Genomic DNA, 17960 nt, shown 5'->3' with positions numbered 1-17960 from the left:
TGCTTGGCGCTGGAGGTCACTGAGTTGGCCTCTCCTAGAGCGGAGAAGGACCTGGGCCGGAGGTCTGGGACCGATGCCGTGACCACGGGGGAGACGGGTTCTTTAGGCAGCGCTCCATAACCGTTGCTGTGAGAGCCCAGTAGGCGGAGGGCGCTGGGAGCTGAGGAGTCAGAGGGCGTGACCTTGCCCAGAGGCTGTTCAGGAATACTGAAGAGGTGGACGCTGAGGAAGATGCCCCAGGTCAATGCTGAGAAAAAGTAGATGACCTGGTACTCGGAGCCCAGCAGCTGGCCCAGCGCGGAATGACCCCAGTCCATAGCTCCCACTAGGTAGCCACATGCTCCGCCCAGACCTGGAGCATACAGGGGGAAAGGTCAGAACAGCATGTAAATAACATTGTGCAATATATAGGATGCAACTGTGTTAAAGATTTACATCTCCTGTTGTCTCTGTTGAATTGAGAGATTTGAAATGATATATTTCTGTACTGCTGCTAGATACGGAAACCATGTTTGATGGCAGCACAGACACAGCAAAACAGTTGTTTGGGCATTAAAAGCCTTGCCCTGAGAAATAATGTTCGACAGATATCTAATCGGATGGAATAAAAAATGTTGATGTGTGTTCTCTCACCCGTGCACCAAAATATACTGACTTTCACCTTTTACTTCTGCAGCAGCTTACATTGAAATGAGACAATGCATTGTTGAGGGCATCACTTTATTTCGCTTAATCAGATATACAGTATATACTGTGCTGGAAAGTCAAAACCTCAAACTTGTCACAATTGTTTTCTGAACTGGCCATCACAGGTAAGAAAAAAAAGGTATATAAAAAAAGAAGAACTTCCTATTTTGTAAATCCATTCCAACATGCCACTTAATGGCAAATGCAGTTAGTCCCTCAAGAGAGGGAAACATATGCCCAAACTGAACATACTCAAAGCAGAATTTAGCAGATGTTCTGGGTTTGAGGCTCAGAAATTCAGTTTCAAACTTTTTACAAATCTATCAGACAGAACAGATAGAATATGCAAACTTAGAGCCAAATTTAAACCTGGTGGGGCAAGAGTTTACCCATTTCATTCCACATTGCCAAAGCTCTGCCTTAAGGGTGCTAATGCACTGAGCCTGTTTGACAGCACCGATTTGAGTGAATAAAGGTTCTCCATGATAGAGATGAACAAATTATCTAAACAGGTCATGCCTGATAAACACCTCTGCACTCTGATAGTAGCCACGGCTCAGCAGTTTACTCAAAGCATTGATAAAGAAAAGGTGCTAGAAGCAGATAGGAGCAAATTTGAGGATAATTTCTATGTGCCAGAAGAATAATTTCTACTGGCTAAAAAACATACAGCCATACAGTAGATGTGTCATATTTAAGTTTATGAAACAGACTATATGTTAGTTTTATGGGACCTATCTTAACATGGTCAAGAAATTCATTATTTTACTTCTATTCATTATTTACACACAACCAGTGATGTGCCGTGTGCAGGCCTGTGAAAGCAGGCTGTATAAACAAAGTTACACATAACCAAAATTGACTATTTTGAGTGAATATAAGTCATGCAGACTACACAGCCATTGATTTGTGATGTTGTTTATGTCTGTGTTGAGCAGCCTATTTGTTAGTTTGCAATACTGAACACCTAAAAACACAGTCAAAGATCATTGCTTTGCTTTTTTCGATTGAACTTTATTGAACCTTATTGAAGGATAAACCCCTTGAGATGAATCAACTTGTTTTCAAGGGGGTGCTTGAAACACAAATACAATTCAACAAATGAAAAGAAAATTACAGGTACACATAGACATACAAATACAAAGGCTCCCTTGCCCTCTCCACCCCCACCCACACCCACACACCCTGTGCAAGGATGTGCTATATGAAAAGTGAGTTATTTATAATGGATTAAACACAGTTAAAAACAAGAACAACGCCACCCAATTTCTTTAGAAATTTGGATATTGAGCATGTCTAAGTGTGTATGAGGACCTATATGGAACTATATATTGTTTTAGATAGGGAGGATAATTAAAATAAATACATTTAAAAATAAATTGCAGCCAGTGAAAATGCCTTTATTTATAAATTTAGCGGTAACCAAGTGATTCATACATAAAGCAATGATGGGTTCGATACAGACACATCTGCACAGACTATTATAAACTATTTAGAGGACGCAGATGTGATTCAGAGGTGATCTGATAAACAATATCTGCATAATCAAGTATAGGTACTAACTGAGAAACAATTATTTTTCTTCAATTCATCAATGAAATGCAAAAATATAAAATGTCTGGCTGACTTGACTTTATTCTCATTTTTCAATATGGCCCTCAATATGTTTCAATTTGACAGCCATGTACTAGAGTGTACAGCAACTCCAGAGATATGAGTAGCTAGACATATGCTTCCCTTGAATGTGATCACATGCCCACATTATGACTCTTAGAGTAAGTGTCCTCTTCATGAGTGCATTAATTCATGCACACACACACACACACACACACACCTACACACACACGCACACACACACACACACACACACACACACACAACTGTGTCCTCATATCGTCTGAAACATTGAATTAAATGTTAAAGTAGTTATCCATTCATGTCAATGGATTTGACACTTTCTTGATTTGAGCCAAAGGTCAATAACATGAAATGCATATTTTGGTGTGTGCAAGACCAAAGAATTTAAAAAGTGTACGTTTGCTGTGTAATTGTTGTGTAATTGAGCTGTCAAACTCACTTTTTGCCTTTATTTACACAGGGAAGATTTGCTCTCTTTTCCCTCACTCTACTTAGCATTCATTCAATTATACATTCAGTTATACATGTTCACAACTGAGAACATCCCAGAAGAAACACTTATGGGGTAAATAAAAGTTAAAAAAAAAAAAAAAAAAGTGAATAAACAGTGTTGGTCACTATTTTTTTAAATCACAGCAATGGCAACACAGTGGAATGGCAAACGGTACGCCAAACTACGCATCACTCCCCAAGCTTGACTTCTTTCTGCATGACTGGTACATCTGCATCAAACAAACTTCTCTGTCTCGTGATCCTTCCCACTTTCTTTTGGTGTCATTAAACTGTCAGCTATGAGTGTGTAACGTTGTCCACCTACAGTAACTCTCACAGTGTTACTAAAACAGTGTGCGATGGAGCGGTCCAGAGACATTGTGGTGGCTCACATGGGCAATGTATCACAACCTTTACTGCCCTACCCTCCCATTCAGTCTTGAAAATGTACCATATGCTTGGCTACCTTCATCATCCTTTGGAAGAAGTAAACTTGCAGAAAGAGCGTAAAAGATACACTTTAATTTGAATAAAAACGGTTTTGCTTTTCACCAGCTTTTCACCTATCGCTTGAGAGTGGGGGCCATCTGACTCATGGCCTAAAATTACAGAAATAACTCTTGACAACAACCTTGTAGAGACAAAGTACTGAAAAGTTTTTTTGTTGCTTCACGTGGTCCTCTAGCATTCTACTGTTTGGTAATGACTTCTGTGGCCCCGATGAGAAAGTAATTAAAGACGTCTTGTCTAGACACTACCCTACAGTTGCTCACTGCCTCCCACTTGCTCTCCCACTCAGGCTGTGAATCACAAAGTATTGGTAATAGCATTTTATAATGGGTGTTCACTTCCTATAAGGTGCAGGGTATACGATTAGAAAAGCTCTTACAAAAGGTACATCAATCACACACCCACACCCCCTTGACCCATACAGAGACACAAAACCATGTGTTCTTTTATTTCTCCTCTTAGCACCACCCATGCTCTGTCCACCCCTCCTCACACACACACACACACACACACACACACACACACAGGCACTCATAAAAGGCACTCCCCTTCCCCACCTCCTACACGCCACCTCACATACCAGCGGCAGCAGTGGTGTCTAGGAGTCATGTGCCTGGCCTCTCTCTCTCTCAGCCCAGACCCATGACTGCAGCACATGACTAGCTCAGGGTTGGATTACTGCCTGGCTAGCATGCTCACACCACCCGGTGCCTGCTGACAGCCGAGCACATCGCTGGACTAACACTCACACTGAAAACATCATCGTGCCCCATAATAGTGTATTGCGCCTTGAGAAGTTATTTGTCTCTGTTTGATTTTGTACATTTTTTCACATTGTCTTTGGTCAGATCTTTTGGCTTGTAGTTGTTTAGAGAAGATGGAGTCTAAAAGAAAAAAATGATACCAAAATGTGGTGTGACGCTCATCTATATATATCTATCGTGTACAAGGTCATCAAATATGCAATCTTCAGGTATGAAACCCCTCTTGTTAACTCATCCCAAATAAAGGGATAATGAGGGCCAGTTGTTTGAATAGCTAACAATCAGGTCTGACAGGCTCAGCCCTTCTTAATATAAATATGAGTTACCTTGGGCCTTGCCATCAGATTGAAGTTGTAAGCACACAGGTTCTCAGGCATGATCAAAATAAATTCCTGCAGACCTCCTATCACTTTCACTCTGGAAAAGGTCCTAAAGTCATTTCTAATGCTGCCTTCCAGTGATGTTGGAGAGTCAGAAATTCCAGCTTTCTGCTAGGAAAAACAGAATGGAAGGGTCCTTTAAGTTGCAATTCCAAGTAGGAAACCCGGGCAAGATTTCTCAACCCCGAGTTGTCCAAGATGCAGTTAGGATGCCTCCTATCTGACGTCACATACCTGGTGGTGTACGCTGTGAATACTAGACAGCTTTACTTTTAGCATGTTTATAATCTTCAAAATAGTCTTAAGTTTCAATTTTCAGCTTTGCATGACCTTGACAGAATCAAAACATCTGTGAGTTGGTTAAGCATATGACTTTGAAATGTAAAGTTGCACTTACAGTTGCTAAGAACGCACAAAAGTTATAATAACGACTTATCAGCTGGGAATTGGTAACTTCCAACTTTCAATGGAGCAAAGTTTCAGGCTCTGAGTCATTTTTTAATCTAAAACCTCTCCAAGACTAAGCTGCAGAATTATCCAGGATGTCACAAATATCCCCAGAACGACATCCAGGGATTTGTAGGTCTGGTCAGTGATCATGATGCCGCCATCAGAAAGCACTGGGGAAATGGGAGTCATAGCTGCGTAACAAGGCAGAAATCACTAAGAGGAACATGAATGCTCCTCTCATGTTTACCAAAAAGCACCTGGCGGTCCTCAGGAGAGCTGGAACATAGCGCCGTGGAGAGATGAGTTAAAAGTTCTTGGCTGACATTAGCCCCATTATGTCTGGTGAAAACCACATATTGCATTTCATAATAAGAGCGTGAAGTTTGGAGACGCTTTGCTGCATGAGAACTTGCCATCATTGAAGGAGCCAATGAATTTTGCTCTGTATCTGAGATTACTAGAGGAGAATCCATCCATCAATCCAGCCATCCATCCATCCATCAATGAACTGAAGGTGAAGCGCAGCTGGGTAATACATCAAGACAATGATCCGAAAAACAGAAGCAAGTCTCCATCAGAATGGTTGAAGAACAAGCAGTTCATGTTCAAAAACACACAAATACCACTGAGTTAAAGCAGTTCACAGAGTGGGCAAAAATTACTCCACAACGCCATGAGATAGTTTTCATTAAAGGAAGCATTCGGTTGCAGTCATTACTGCTAAAGCTGATGTAACCAGTTAATGAGTCTAAGAGGGTGATATTTTTTTCTACACAAGGGCATTGTGCAGTGTTACAACGATTTATTTACTACATTTGTGAAATGAGTATCAAGATTTGTGCTGTTTGTTCACTCAGGGTCCCTGTTATCAAATGATAGAATTTGCTTAACAACTCCAGAAATGAAGAAATTTGATATCTACGCACATCAAATCTTCTAACTGATGCTGGTCAAAAAAATGTTCAAACAAATTAGACCAATTCAGGTGAAAATGTTCTTTTTTTGTACAGAATAAGCTTTTGGTGGAACATATTTCTGTATGTGGGCCTACTCTGAAATGAGATTTTGGTAACATTCAGTGTCAAAACTGTGCAAAAACAGAAAATCAGATAAAGGTAAATATTTGTTCACAGCACTGTACAGCATGAGCTAATAAATCTATTGCTATTTTCAGTCATTGTCACTCATGCAGCAAACTCAAGGCTCCTATACTCTATACTTTATACTCTGCACTAAGACCTAGATCCACCCAGCACACAAACAGCAACACAGTCCATGTAGTTGTTCCCATGCTCTCCAACATGTGCCGCTCCACCCTCCAATACACACTCTAACATCTAAAGCCTCACTGAGGTGTTGGAGCACAAGACGCCCGTTCTGAATCACACGTATTTCAGAATCATGAACTGCCCATGTTTCTTGTGAGTTACATAACGTTCCTGACCCAGCTAAGTTGCTATTACCTCTGAATCTTATGATCAACAAATGACTCATGCTGATTAATTCACTGGAAATTCATCAAGAGGCAAGTTGGACACAACCCAGCAAGAAGGGATTGTGGCAGAATGTGAAATTAGCATAAAACACCAAGAATGGTAGTGACTGTTGGAAAAAGTAAAATAAACGTTTGTGTGCGTTTGTGTATGCGCTTACATGTGTGCATATGTGTGCCTTGGTGTGTGTTTTTGCATTTTGTGTGTTCATGTAGACATGGTCTGTGTTACATACCTGTGAGCAGAGCATGGTAGTGCAGACCTCTCTCCTTGTCTTGGTGTGAACACACATCAAACAGGTAGGCCTTGATCGGCCCGTCAATGAAGTCTGCAGCAAAGTCAAACAGCACAACTCCAAACATCACCACCACGATGGCCCATATACTCCTCAGTGACCTGTCACTGACTATTGCTGCAAAACAAATGGAATCACACCACAAATCAATTGACATACTGCAGGCATTGGAGCAAATCTGTACGACATGATATGTAATTATTCCATAATCATCCGTTATGCATGTGATTTAGAATTTCTTACAATGCAAAAGAATTAGGTACAAAATATCAGTCATGTCTATTCTTACACATTTGTTTGTACTGGACTTACTGAAGTGTCAAATTTGCACATTTAGCTTGGCAAGTAGTCATAACTGCTAGTAAAAATAATCACAGCGGCACACAGTGTCACACTTTTCTGAACTTCTTGCATCTTGCATTCACAACTTGTCAAAAATGAAGAATCACTGTCAGTAAGTTGGGGTAAGTTTATTAGCAATATCTCAGAATAGGGAACAAATATTAGCAATTGAAACTATGGATGTGTCTGTACGTAAGAAATATGGATCTATGTAGAAAGGGAAATACAATATAACACACTCTATAAAGTATTTAAACGTAGATGTAGCAGAGGGAATTTGGAATTGCATACTTTTGTGGAATACTATTAATTAAGCTTTAATATTATCATTAGAACATGATATAACTCTGTGTTTAATGGACACTGTAGGTTTTAGTGCAGTTTTAGTTCAGTCAGTCTAAACTCTTCTGTAGAATTTTTTTTTTCAATTGCAGAATCACCTTTGTGAAAGAAAACAATACTATTTGGAACTCAAAGGACTAAACTCGTGGGAGTCAACTATAGGCTGCTCATCATGAGGGATAAATGGGTTGAAACATTTTTTTCCTCACAGGGTGGGAGCAGCTATTCAAACATTATGTCAGAGGACTGCTCTGGCATTTACTACATCCCTGAGAAATGTGGAAAGACAATCAGCTTATCCAGAGTACAGTGAGAGGGCAGGAATACTTTGTAGTCCATATAATTATTATAGCAAAGGCCAGAGCCCTTGCAAAAGCGACTCAACCAACAATCACAGCATTCAACAAAGAAAAACTACATTTCAAATGATCAGATTTCTGATTATCGGCCTAAATCCCAGATTTGAAATACATAAAGGACCTAGAGATCAGAAAAAAATAGTACAGCATTTAAGTTACCGTAGACTAAAAGTTACAATCAGTAAAAAATAATAATTGTGCCATTGTTTACATTGTATAATTGTATTGTATACGGTTTCAATAGCAAATAAACCTTCAAGCCGGGTCACTGTGTATTTGTAGAGAGTTACTGTTAGAAGGTGTGGATGACTGCTAAAATGCGCTGAAATGTAGTTAGTAATGAATATAGTAGGCTGCTTAAAAAACTGTTGCAGTGATTATACAACATTATACTCCAATCAAGCAATATGGTGTTGGCAAGAAATATTCCAAGCCTAATGATTAAAGAATCCCAAGGCCAGCTGAGTGGGTGAAGTACTGTTGAATAAGGCACTTAACCCCAAATTGATCCAGTGGAGCTGCTCAGTGGACAACAATGCAACATTGTGGTTTTACTGGGCAACTCCCAGCAGCGTGAGTCCAGGTGCGTAATCTTCCCTGAACTACTCCCTAGGCTGTTTCTGCAAATAAAAAAGAGCTCTTTACCCAACGTCTCTGTTTTAATAAAGGTCACAGTTGCTGTCAAGCTGCTTTTGTGCAAACAAAGCTTTCCGCGTGAGGCTGCCTGGGGCCCCATGGGATGCTCAATAAATGTGAAAGCACTGTGATTAAATATAATCAAACGTTTCTTACTTAGTACTAAAAATGCAAATTGCAATTAATGTCACTCATGCCTCAATGTTGCCTGTGGGCACATGCTTAAGAAAAAAAAGCAGTGAATGTGGTGTGTTACAACAATAGTGGCAGTAATGATTGCTGGCTATACCATCACATGATTTCAAATACAAAATCACAGCAATATACTGTATATATGCTTTTTGCTACCAAACACTGATACAGATTTGTTGCCCTTGTATGATGTGCAACGATGTTCTGAAGCTTTTGTCTTCTGTAAAATGAATTGATATTCACAGCTCAAGCACCAAGTGATGTGTCTGATGAAAAGAAAATATTATAATTACAAAACAATTGGAGATAATTACACTCAGATTTTAGCTGGAAAAGGTGCTGGGGAAGGTGTTCTCGCAGACCTTTTCATGTGTTTCATTTATCTACTGCCTTTGCATCATAATTAGATGCCTGAGTTTGATAGAGGGCCATTATTATGATGTGATTGAAAGCATAATCTACTGGTAAGGCTGTTTAATTAAGTCTGTGTTTGTTTGTACAACAGGTAAGTGGAGGCTTGAAAGGAAAGAATACACTTTATAATCGTCCTTCAATCAGTGTTAAAGCAGTCCAGTAAACTCATAAGACTAAAACGCAGGTAACAGCTGATGTTGACAACAAACTCATAAGGCAGATGAGTGGAATATGAACATTTCCTGCTCATATCCTCACATAGAAAAATACAGGCAGAACCCCTATATGTTCGTTGATTTGTATGGTATCAATCACACTTCTACAACTTCATATTTCCAAGCACTAGCGGTGACTAAAATGAGATTAAGATGCCCTCAGATTTAACTTCCACGTGATGTTCATAAATATGACCACTTTCTCACCTGTTTCTGTTCACTGTAATACATATCTTAGAGCCTGGTGGGAGCAGTTAGCAGATCTGAGTGGGAGAGAGTGGGAGAGTGGCCTCACAAACTGCCTTTGCTTTAGGTTAAGTTTGGACACTGTGCGTCTTCATAACTCTCTGATTTCCTCTCCTCCTCCATTTCTCCCTCTAGTTCTCCCTCAGTCTCACCTGAGATGACAGCGTCTCCGTTGAGGAAGAGGGTGATTCCCAGCAGCATGAGGATGCCCAGGGTCAGGATGTAAGGTCTCCGTCGGCCCCACGACGAGCGGCAGTAGTCACTGGCCGAGCCGATGATAGGCTGGAGCAGGAAGCCCAGGATGGGGCTGATCAGCCACACCAAGCTGTACAGGCTGCGGGGCAGGCCGACGCTCAGGAGCACCGGCGTGACGAACGCTGCCTCCACAGCGTAGCAGAATTCCCTTCCGAACATGACCAGGCCGTGGAGGATAAGTCGGCCTCGTGAGCGCCTGGGTGGCTCCACCGCTCCAAACACGGGGGTCTCTCCACTGTCCATGTAGTCCTCTTTGGAGCCACCGTAGTCTGTTGAGTAGTGCAAAGAACTGCTGATGTGTCTGCCAGGCTCTGGGAGGCGGCAGGGTTGGGGCCTCGCAGACTGGTCTTCCGATAAAAGGGTCATGCTTGGATGAGGGAGACAGGGGGTAGAGGGAGAGAGGAGAAAGAAGAAGAGAGAGAGTGAAACAGAGCGTGAGATGGGGAGATAGATAAGCAGAAAGAGAGAAAGAGAAAAAGACAGAGAGAGAGACAGGGAGACAGAGAGAAAAAGAGAAAGAGAGACACTTGTATAGAGTGTAGCAGTTTCTCTCTCAGTCGGCCCGGTGATGGATAGACGGCTAAATGCCAAGTCCCTCTACTGGTGCTCAGCTTGGGATAATCCTCCTTTCTACTGCATAGCTGAGCAATGAGTCCAAAATACACAGCTTTACATATGTGGGTCTGCCTCTTGGTCTGAGGAGAGCAGAGTGGGGCAGGATGAAGAGGAGCGTGAGAGGGGAGGAGATAAAGGGGTGTGTGGAGATTAATGAACTCTCTCACATCCCCTCCCTCAGCGCTTAAAGTTGCAAGGCCCAGGGCAGTTCATGGAAGTGTGTGAAATGATGTGCTTGTGTGTGTGTGTGTGTGTGTGTGTGTGTGTGTGTGTGTGCATGAATGCATATTTCCTTCTTACATTTCATGAAAGGAACACAAACTTGTGTAGACCAGAATTTTCAGGGTTCTAGGAAAGCCAATCCACTTCAACAAAGAGAAAAGATGCACTTTGTACTTATGGCACATGCACGCGTCATCAGATCATCATGTGCTAGTTAGAACAGTATGCCTGTTTTTGCCTCTGGGGAGAGACCTAGAGAAGTGCGACATTGCAAAGAAAATGGTCTCAAGCAATGGGCATGGCCAGAACAAAAAATCCTGTGGAGTAGTCGCGCACATCCAAAAAACCTTCAAGGCAGGTGCTGGACCAATGTAAGACAGCATGAAAGAAAGAAAGAGGAAGGTCCGCACACTGTAGCTCCCTTTAGTCCTTTTTAATTAAACATCCCACATGTGACGTTTCGAGCTACTGCTCTTCTTCAGACATAAACAAGTATGTACAAAGACGCCATCTTTAAATACACACAACCCTCTGGTCACATGATCCCGGTGAAAAGATACATATAATATATTTGACCCACTGCTACAAATAAGTGATGGAATATACAGATATGTTACAAAAACAATGTTAATAAATATATACATATATTATACAACAAAATATAGATAAGGCCCTCACAGCACATAAGAAAATTCCATCAGGCCAGTGGCCGTCATACCTTAAATATGGCTAAATCTAAATAGATGCGCCTCTATATTTAAACAGGGATGTCCCTAAGATATAGAGACAGGAATCAACAATATCCAGAAAGGCTCAGGAGTCCTCCCCTCATAAGAGACCATAACACACATTTAGTGGACGGCACAAGAGTCAATTATTTCAATCTAGAATGTTGTATGTTAGCATAGATAACCATAGGATGGCATCACAATCATAAATAATCAACATAGTAGTCTATTAAGGTCCATAGAGTCTCTTATGTTGCCCTTTTAGACAAAATCATCACAAGAACGGTCTGATACTAAAATCCTCATTCAGACCTCTTGGTGCGAGAGTATTCAGTGTATAAATCCAAAACAGTTCTCTCCTCAGGAGTAGAGAGTCAATGTCCCCTCCTCTCCGAGGGCATTTGATAGCCTCGATGCCAATGTATCTGAGAGTGGATATGTTGTGTCGTTGTTTAATTAAAAAGAACTAAAGGGAGCTACAGTGTGCGGACCTTCCTCTTTCTTTCTTTCATGACCAGAACAAGACAGGCATTCATATTGGGCTTGGTCACATTGTATTTAAATTAGGGATAATGATTCATACATCACAGACACATGTGCTTTGTATAGGTAACACTTAACAACCCCTAACTATAAAACAAAATAAGTTTTTCCTTAAGCTCCTCAAAATCGGAGTGCTGATGTGTGACCAATTAAGCCACGGTGAAGTTACTGATAATGTGATCCTGCCAGGGATCTGAAATCAGCGCTCTCATTCTGAGAGACTTTGTAGCACCAGGTTTTCACTGTGAAGAAAAGAAGCAGTATACTGGTCAAAAGACTTCAGTCAGGTCACGACTGTCTGGCGTCAAAGAAACATAGAAATTTCCTTTACTTTTGAAATTGTTGCTGTCTTGCCCAGAAATCAGCAGACTGGGCCTGGGAATCACAAGAACATCATTAGGACTCTCTCTCTCTCTCTCTCTCTCTCTCTCTCTCTCTCTCTCTCTCTCTCACTCTCTCCCTAGGTGGAAGGGGCAGCATATGTGGGTTCATTCATGTGGAAATCTCGTAACACTGATATGTGGGACCGTGATGGAGGAGAGAACATGTTGGACAGTGGAGCACCCTTCTAGATTCAGCTTAAAGCTTCAAATACTATCTTCTCAATTTTCTTTGGTGGTCTGGCCACACTCTGCTGCATTTCTCCACACTAATATCCTTATTGAAACCACATGATGAATTTTGGAATACAAATCCAAATGACTACTACGAATAAAAAGATAAAAGGTCATGCAGGGATACTGATTGATGAAATACGTTTTTTTAAACACTGTGTAAGATTTATGCAAACTAGCACCCCCTGCAGGTGGAAAGATGAATAACGAATCTAAATCTAAAAGAAGTTTTTGCCTTCCAATAGCAATACCAATGTTTATTCTTGTTTTTGACCTTGTTCTACCAAAAGCAACTGGGAGGCATATTGGGGTTTTTTGGCTGTTACCCCACCATATTTTGCTTTTGAGTCTTCCTGATTCTCACTTCACGAGTCTGCCAGACTGGCAAATTACATACATATTCAATGTAATCATATCATGATTGCTTCTACATGGTCCACATTCCAATCTTAGTGAATGTAGCTAATGAAAATCTACATAGACTGCCTTTAACTTACGCTGTATTTTGTTAAGTTTTGATAATTGATAATCTTTGATAATTACTGACTGGAATTAAAATATGTTGGGTAACCTCCCGCTCAACCGCTTGTCCTGATAGATGAATTCTTCATTAGAACCATATATACTCACAAGGGCTCTTTTGTGGTCTGCTACCGCTGCACTTTAAGCTGATCAAGTGATGCCGCATGTGATCCCTGGGGAGGGACACTCTGACCGGGGAGGCAGGAGGAGAAAGGTGGGAGCCGTCAGGAAGGGGAGGAGGAGGAAAGGTCAGCTACTGTGTTTCCTGAACACTAGGCAGCTTTCCTGGGAGAATATTCACATGAGCAACACAAGCATGATTCATTACTTCTGAATGTTTGCATGCTCACAATACTTGTGTGCACACATTTACATACACATGCACACACGAGTATAAGCACAGATCCTGTCGGTATGATGTATTCTGAATGTGCTCCCCATCTGTGGTCAGTATTATGGTGTCTGTGGGGATGATTTAAACTTCCATGTGTGAGAGCAAAAAGAAAAGCTCTATTATAAAATGCATAAGAGCAAATGGAAAAGCTTGGTTATAAAACTGATCCAGGCCTCAGACCTGATTGGCGGAGTCATGTTCAAAGCCGCTGTAAAATACCACATGATGAACACACACCTGTGACCACATAACAGTTATATATTAAAGCTCTAACAAAAATCTCAATCATCACTCATGAGCCACTTTGCTTAGCTAGTGTTCAAGAACTACATTACTTGGTGGAAGAATAACATTGTTATTATTCAACTTTAAAATTAAACATTTACTGAACATTTGCATTCTCTCTTTCTTAATACAATGATGTCAATGACTCCAAGTGCATTGTGGCAAATAGTACTTCTTAACTGTTCTAAGATCACTGAAAAGCACACCCTCCTGTGGCTGATTGCTTCATTTTATTGTTAGCAACATTCAAGAGGTTGCTCCATCTGTTTAAAAGTCTTGAGTGCATTGCTTTATCCTACATCAAAAAAAGTGAGCAAAGAAGTTTCCTATGTTCCACACTTACTCATGTGGGATGAAGCTTCGTGTCATACAATCCTGTAACAACAATTCTGGCACAACTCTTGGCACAACCTGTAAGCATGCCAACCCCATGAGAGTGCAACTCCTCAAAAAAGTCTCTGGCAATCGGTACAATGTGGTTTCTATAAACAAACAACAGGTCACTCTGTCTGTCAGTCGGTCTGTCCCAACAATTTCATAAAACTTTACTGTGCATGTGCCACCTATCACATGAGTAAGAAAGGAGTTAATGTATCATACGATGCAGGATGCTCCAATCTGATGTCCAGTATCGGAATTTGGTCAAATTCCAGCAAATTTTGATGTATCGTATTGGCTACAGGCTGTCCAATCAACCTCCGATCCGTTTATTTATTTAGTTCCCCCCCCCCCCCCCCCCCAATCCATTTATGCAAATTTATATAATAATAATAATAATAAGTATTTGCCATAAACGAGCATCGTACACCACTTATGGCAGTGCTGTGCATGATTTGAAAGCAGCTGGGTAGCAAGTCTGGAAATACTTTAAACTGGAGACAGTCTCCAGTTTAAAGCCAATTCATGTTTGTAGTGCAAGTCTTTTGAGGGGTGGCAGCAGCAGAGCTAATTGCAATACTGCTAATCTAACCAGGCCCTTGAAGAAACACCTTTTGAAGTTCTCACAGATATTAGCTCAGAAGAAGTCTGTGGCCAAGCAGCACACAGAGAATGCGCTGAAAAAAGATAAATCCCATGACAGTGAAAAGGCCAAAAAAAAGAGCACATTATTGAGTTTATTGCACAGGATGACAATCCCCTCTCAGTGGTGGAAAACGTGGAGCCATGCTGTAGTTTGCCTTCCCAACAAGCCATGTGAACACCTTGCACTGCTTGAAAGATGTGACCGCAATTAGTTCCACTACAGACATTTAGAGTTCAGACGTCTGCCCCATGTCACTGCTGAGCTTGACCACGCACTGGATTGATTTGAGCTTTACTTTACAAAGTACAGTGTAAAAGTAAACATTCTTCAAATAATTACAAAAATATCAGATCAGTGCTTGGTTTTCAGCAGATATTCAATATTTAATAACTCAGATCCGTATCAGAGACAAAAACATTGGATTGGATATCCCTAATATGATGGCAAGTATCTAAGTGAGTAGTCAGTGGCCTTGGTGTGGTGTAATGTTAAGGTAGAGTAGGTGTACTAGATGAGTATAGATTTATATATAGATAGAGTGGAATAGTCAAAACAACAGAGCCCAGACAGTAGAATAGGTAAAACAATGTGTTTACCTAAAATAATGATGTAATATGCAGTAATAGAGAGGATTGTGAATTTCCTAAATGTTTTTAGTAGAGATACTGCCACCAATTCATATTTGCAAAGAGACTTCTCCAGAAGTCAAATGGAGCACTACTGTACTGTCATCATTAACAGTGATGACAGGGAAATCATCAGTGAAAATATAGCTTCACACTCCATATAGAAAGATAAGGCATATAGATGAGAGCAGAGCCTTGATAACACAGATCAAACAGCCTGTTGTCCCAGATTTAAAATTACTTTCTATAATGCAGTCATGGTCTTCAAAATTTAGCAAAGCAGCAAATCCAATGACAACTTATCTACTATGCCTACGTGTGTGCAAGCAGCTGACTGGCCTACAATGTCCTCCATTTAAAGTTATTTCAATGGCCACCCTCAAAGACACAAAGATACAGACACACATTATAATTGTAATGTCTATAATCCACCTATTTACAATACAATATTTGCTAAGAACTTTTTTTTTTGTGTTGACACAAACCTGTAATGTGGTTGTTTTCACCACAAAGACATTTTGGAGGCTCAGCTCTTCAAATATTTTTTGTCTTCTCCTTAACTGTTTACTGATGAAACCAGGTACACCATGGAAACTAAATTGTCCAATAGCAACTACTTTGCACATGCCATCTTATTTGTATTAAACCTTGTCTGAAGCCTACACTATAAGCTCATGCTCCATCCTTACAGTTAGTTACCCTGTGTACACCCATGCATGGTGAGAGTCAGATGTTTGGAGTCACACCACAGACATTCCTCACATACCTGCGCGCCTCATGGTCTGGCACCACAACTGTGTGAGTGTAATAGCACATCAAGAACAACTAAAAGAATAGATGGTCTGGGCGAACAAAGCTGTTGGTTGTGTTCAAGTTAGATGTTGGAAACATTATGCAAGCTTCTTCAGCACGTGGTAACATGATGCACAGCTACATCCCGTGAATAGGATGCTAGTCTGTAAAAGGCCATTACCATAAAATGTTTTCATCGGTTGTTGCGTGTCAAGCAGAGGGGGTTGTCGGTGTAGCTGGGAAACCCCAATCTCCCATTTCATTCAAATTATGAATCAAGGACATAGATTTGGTGCAGTTTTATGTTGTTTTCTGTTCTCTGAATGTATATACAGAGAGCAGAGTTGCCTTACACAGTGCATCGGGGAGTGATAATGTCATCGCCCATCAGTTCTATATTTATGGCGATCATCTGGTCTTTTGGCAAGAATCAAGAAATTGGCAGGCAGCAGAATGTTTTCTACCAAGCTCCCTATCTTTGGAATCAACTTGCTCTTGCAGTTAGGGGAGATAATTCTTTGGAAATTTTAAAACCTATCTAACCTCACTGTCATTCGACCAATCCTGGCCCTGTCTAATTTGGGACCGACACAGTCTCCTCTCTTACTTTAGTTTAGACACCATTAATACAGGAACCTGGGAACCCAGTCTAGGGCTTATTCCAGTTCCCCCCCCCCCAGGTTTACTTGGAGTTTGTCCTCGTCTTCACTGAGGGTCTAAGGTTTGTGTTGCCGGTTAGGCTAGACTCAGCTAGGCAGGTTAGGTTGGCCTGTTGTGTCTTTTATTTTGTGGCTTCTGCTTTGTTTTGTTTCCTTGTGTTTTATTTTGTTTGCAGACTGTATTTCATCATTTTGTTTTGTGATTGATTGGATAAGCAGGAGTTGAATAAGTAGTGCAACACTTGCATTTCTATCTTATCTTTGGGCCACTATGCTTCCCTATGCTCTTTTATGGAATATCAAATGGCATAAAACATTCATTCATTCATTGGTCTTCATTCAGACTGAATGACTTATTTCATGTATGCCATCTGAAACATGGTACAGCAAACATATCTCATTTTTACATTTCGACTGGTACTTTTCCTCTTTTCCCCTACATACAGTTCAGTCTTGTCATGAGGCAGTTCCCTTTAAGTCCCGAAATTCCTGCTGCTGCCCTTTGCATCTAAAAGTTCATCTCAAAATCTTGATACCTTGTACAGCTTAAAACCAATTGGCTCATGACACTGGGGTAAACCTCTGAGCCATATCCTATTATCTAAACGCCATCTATAGGCTTATCCTTCAACTACAAAGCCAATCCAAAGATTTTTTTCATACCGAGTCACTGCCATTACACTGGAAGTGATTTGCATAAAGCACAAGACCTTGACTTACGCTTAGCCTAGATGACATAATCAAATGGCACCATTAAATGCACAAAATGGTCAAGCAGAATCTCTGGAGCTATATTTTTTATTAGAAATTAGGAAAAATAAAGACAACTCCAGACACCTTTGTAAAATTAGGCACTTAGATATCTCATATCCAATAATCATAAAAAGACATAATGTGAACTTATCAACACAGTCTAATAAAATTTCTTGAAATAAGCACAAACTCTGAAACGCAGATTATGTGTTGTGGACACAAATTATGTGGACACTATGGTCCTCCACAAGTTGGTTTAGCTATGTGACAATACCACAAACTGGATTATGTGACAATAACACAAATTGGACATGCCATTTTCACCTACTCATCACACGAAAAGGTTAGCTAACAGTTAACATCTTTGGTTAAGGTTAGACTTAGGTTTAGGCAAATAAAACTTTGGTTAAGGTTAGGGTAAGGTTTTGGTCATGGTTAAATAAGAAAAACTGTAAAAAACATATTGGCATCAG

At 40.6% G+C, this 17960-nt stretch overlaps 2 protein-coding genes across 2 annotated transcripts in view; one reads left to right on the top strand and one right to left on the bottom strand.

The window, feature by feature from the left end:
• Positions 1 to 10076, bottom strand: part of slc45a2 (solute carrier family 45 member 2) — a 15388-nt gene extending 5312 nt beyond the window's left edge. The window contains exons 1-3 of the mRNA XM_071895045.2: positions 9608 to 10076; positions 6650 to 6826; positions 1 to 352 (exon numbers count right to left, since the gene is read on the bottom strand). The exon at positions 1 to 352 is cut by the window's left edge and continues 13 nt beyond it. Of these exons, the coding sequence (XP_071751146.1) occupies positions 1 to 352; positions 6650 to 6826; positions 9608 to 10076 (998 nt within the window). The remainder of the gene's footprint in view (positions 353 to 6649; positions 6827 to 9607) is intronic.
• gng10 (guanine nucleotide binding protein (G protein), gamma 10) overlaps positions 1 to 17960 on the top strand; it is a 115320-nt gene that overhangs the window by 29859 nt on the left and 67501 nt on the right. The gene's annotated exons all lie outside the window — the stretch shown is intronic.

The sequence above is a fragment of the Centroberyx gerrardi genome, chromosome 2, assembly GCF_048128805.1.
Source record: "Centroberyx gerrardi isolate f3 chromosome 2, fCenGer3.hap1.cur.20231027, whole genome shotgun sequence".
Taxonomy (NCBI): domain Eukaryota; kingdom Metazoa; phylum Chordata; class Actinopteri; order Beryciformes; family Berycidae; genus Centroberyx; species Centroberyx gerrardi.
Note: the sequence above shows the minus strand (reverse complement) of the source record. Positions and strands in the feature narration are given on the sequence as shown.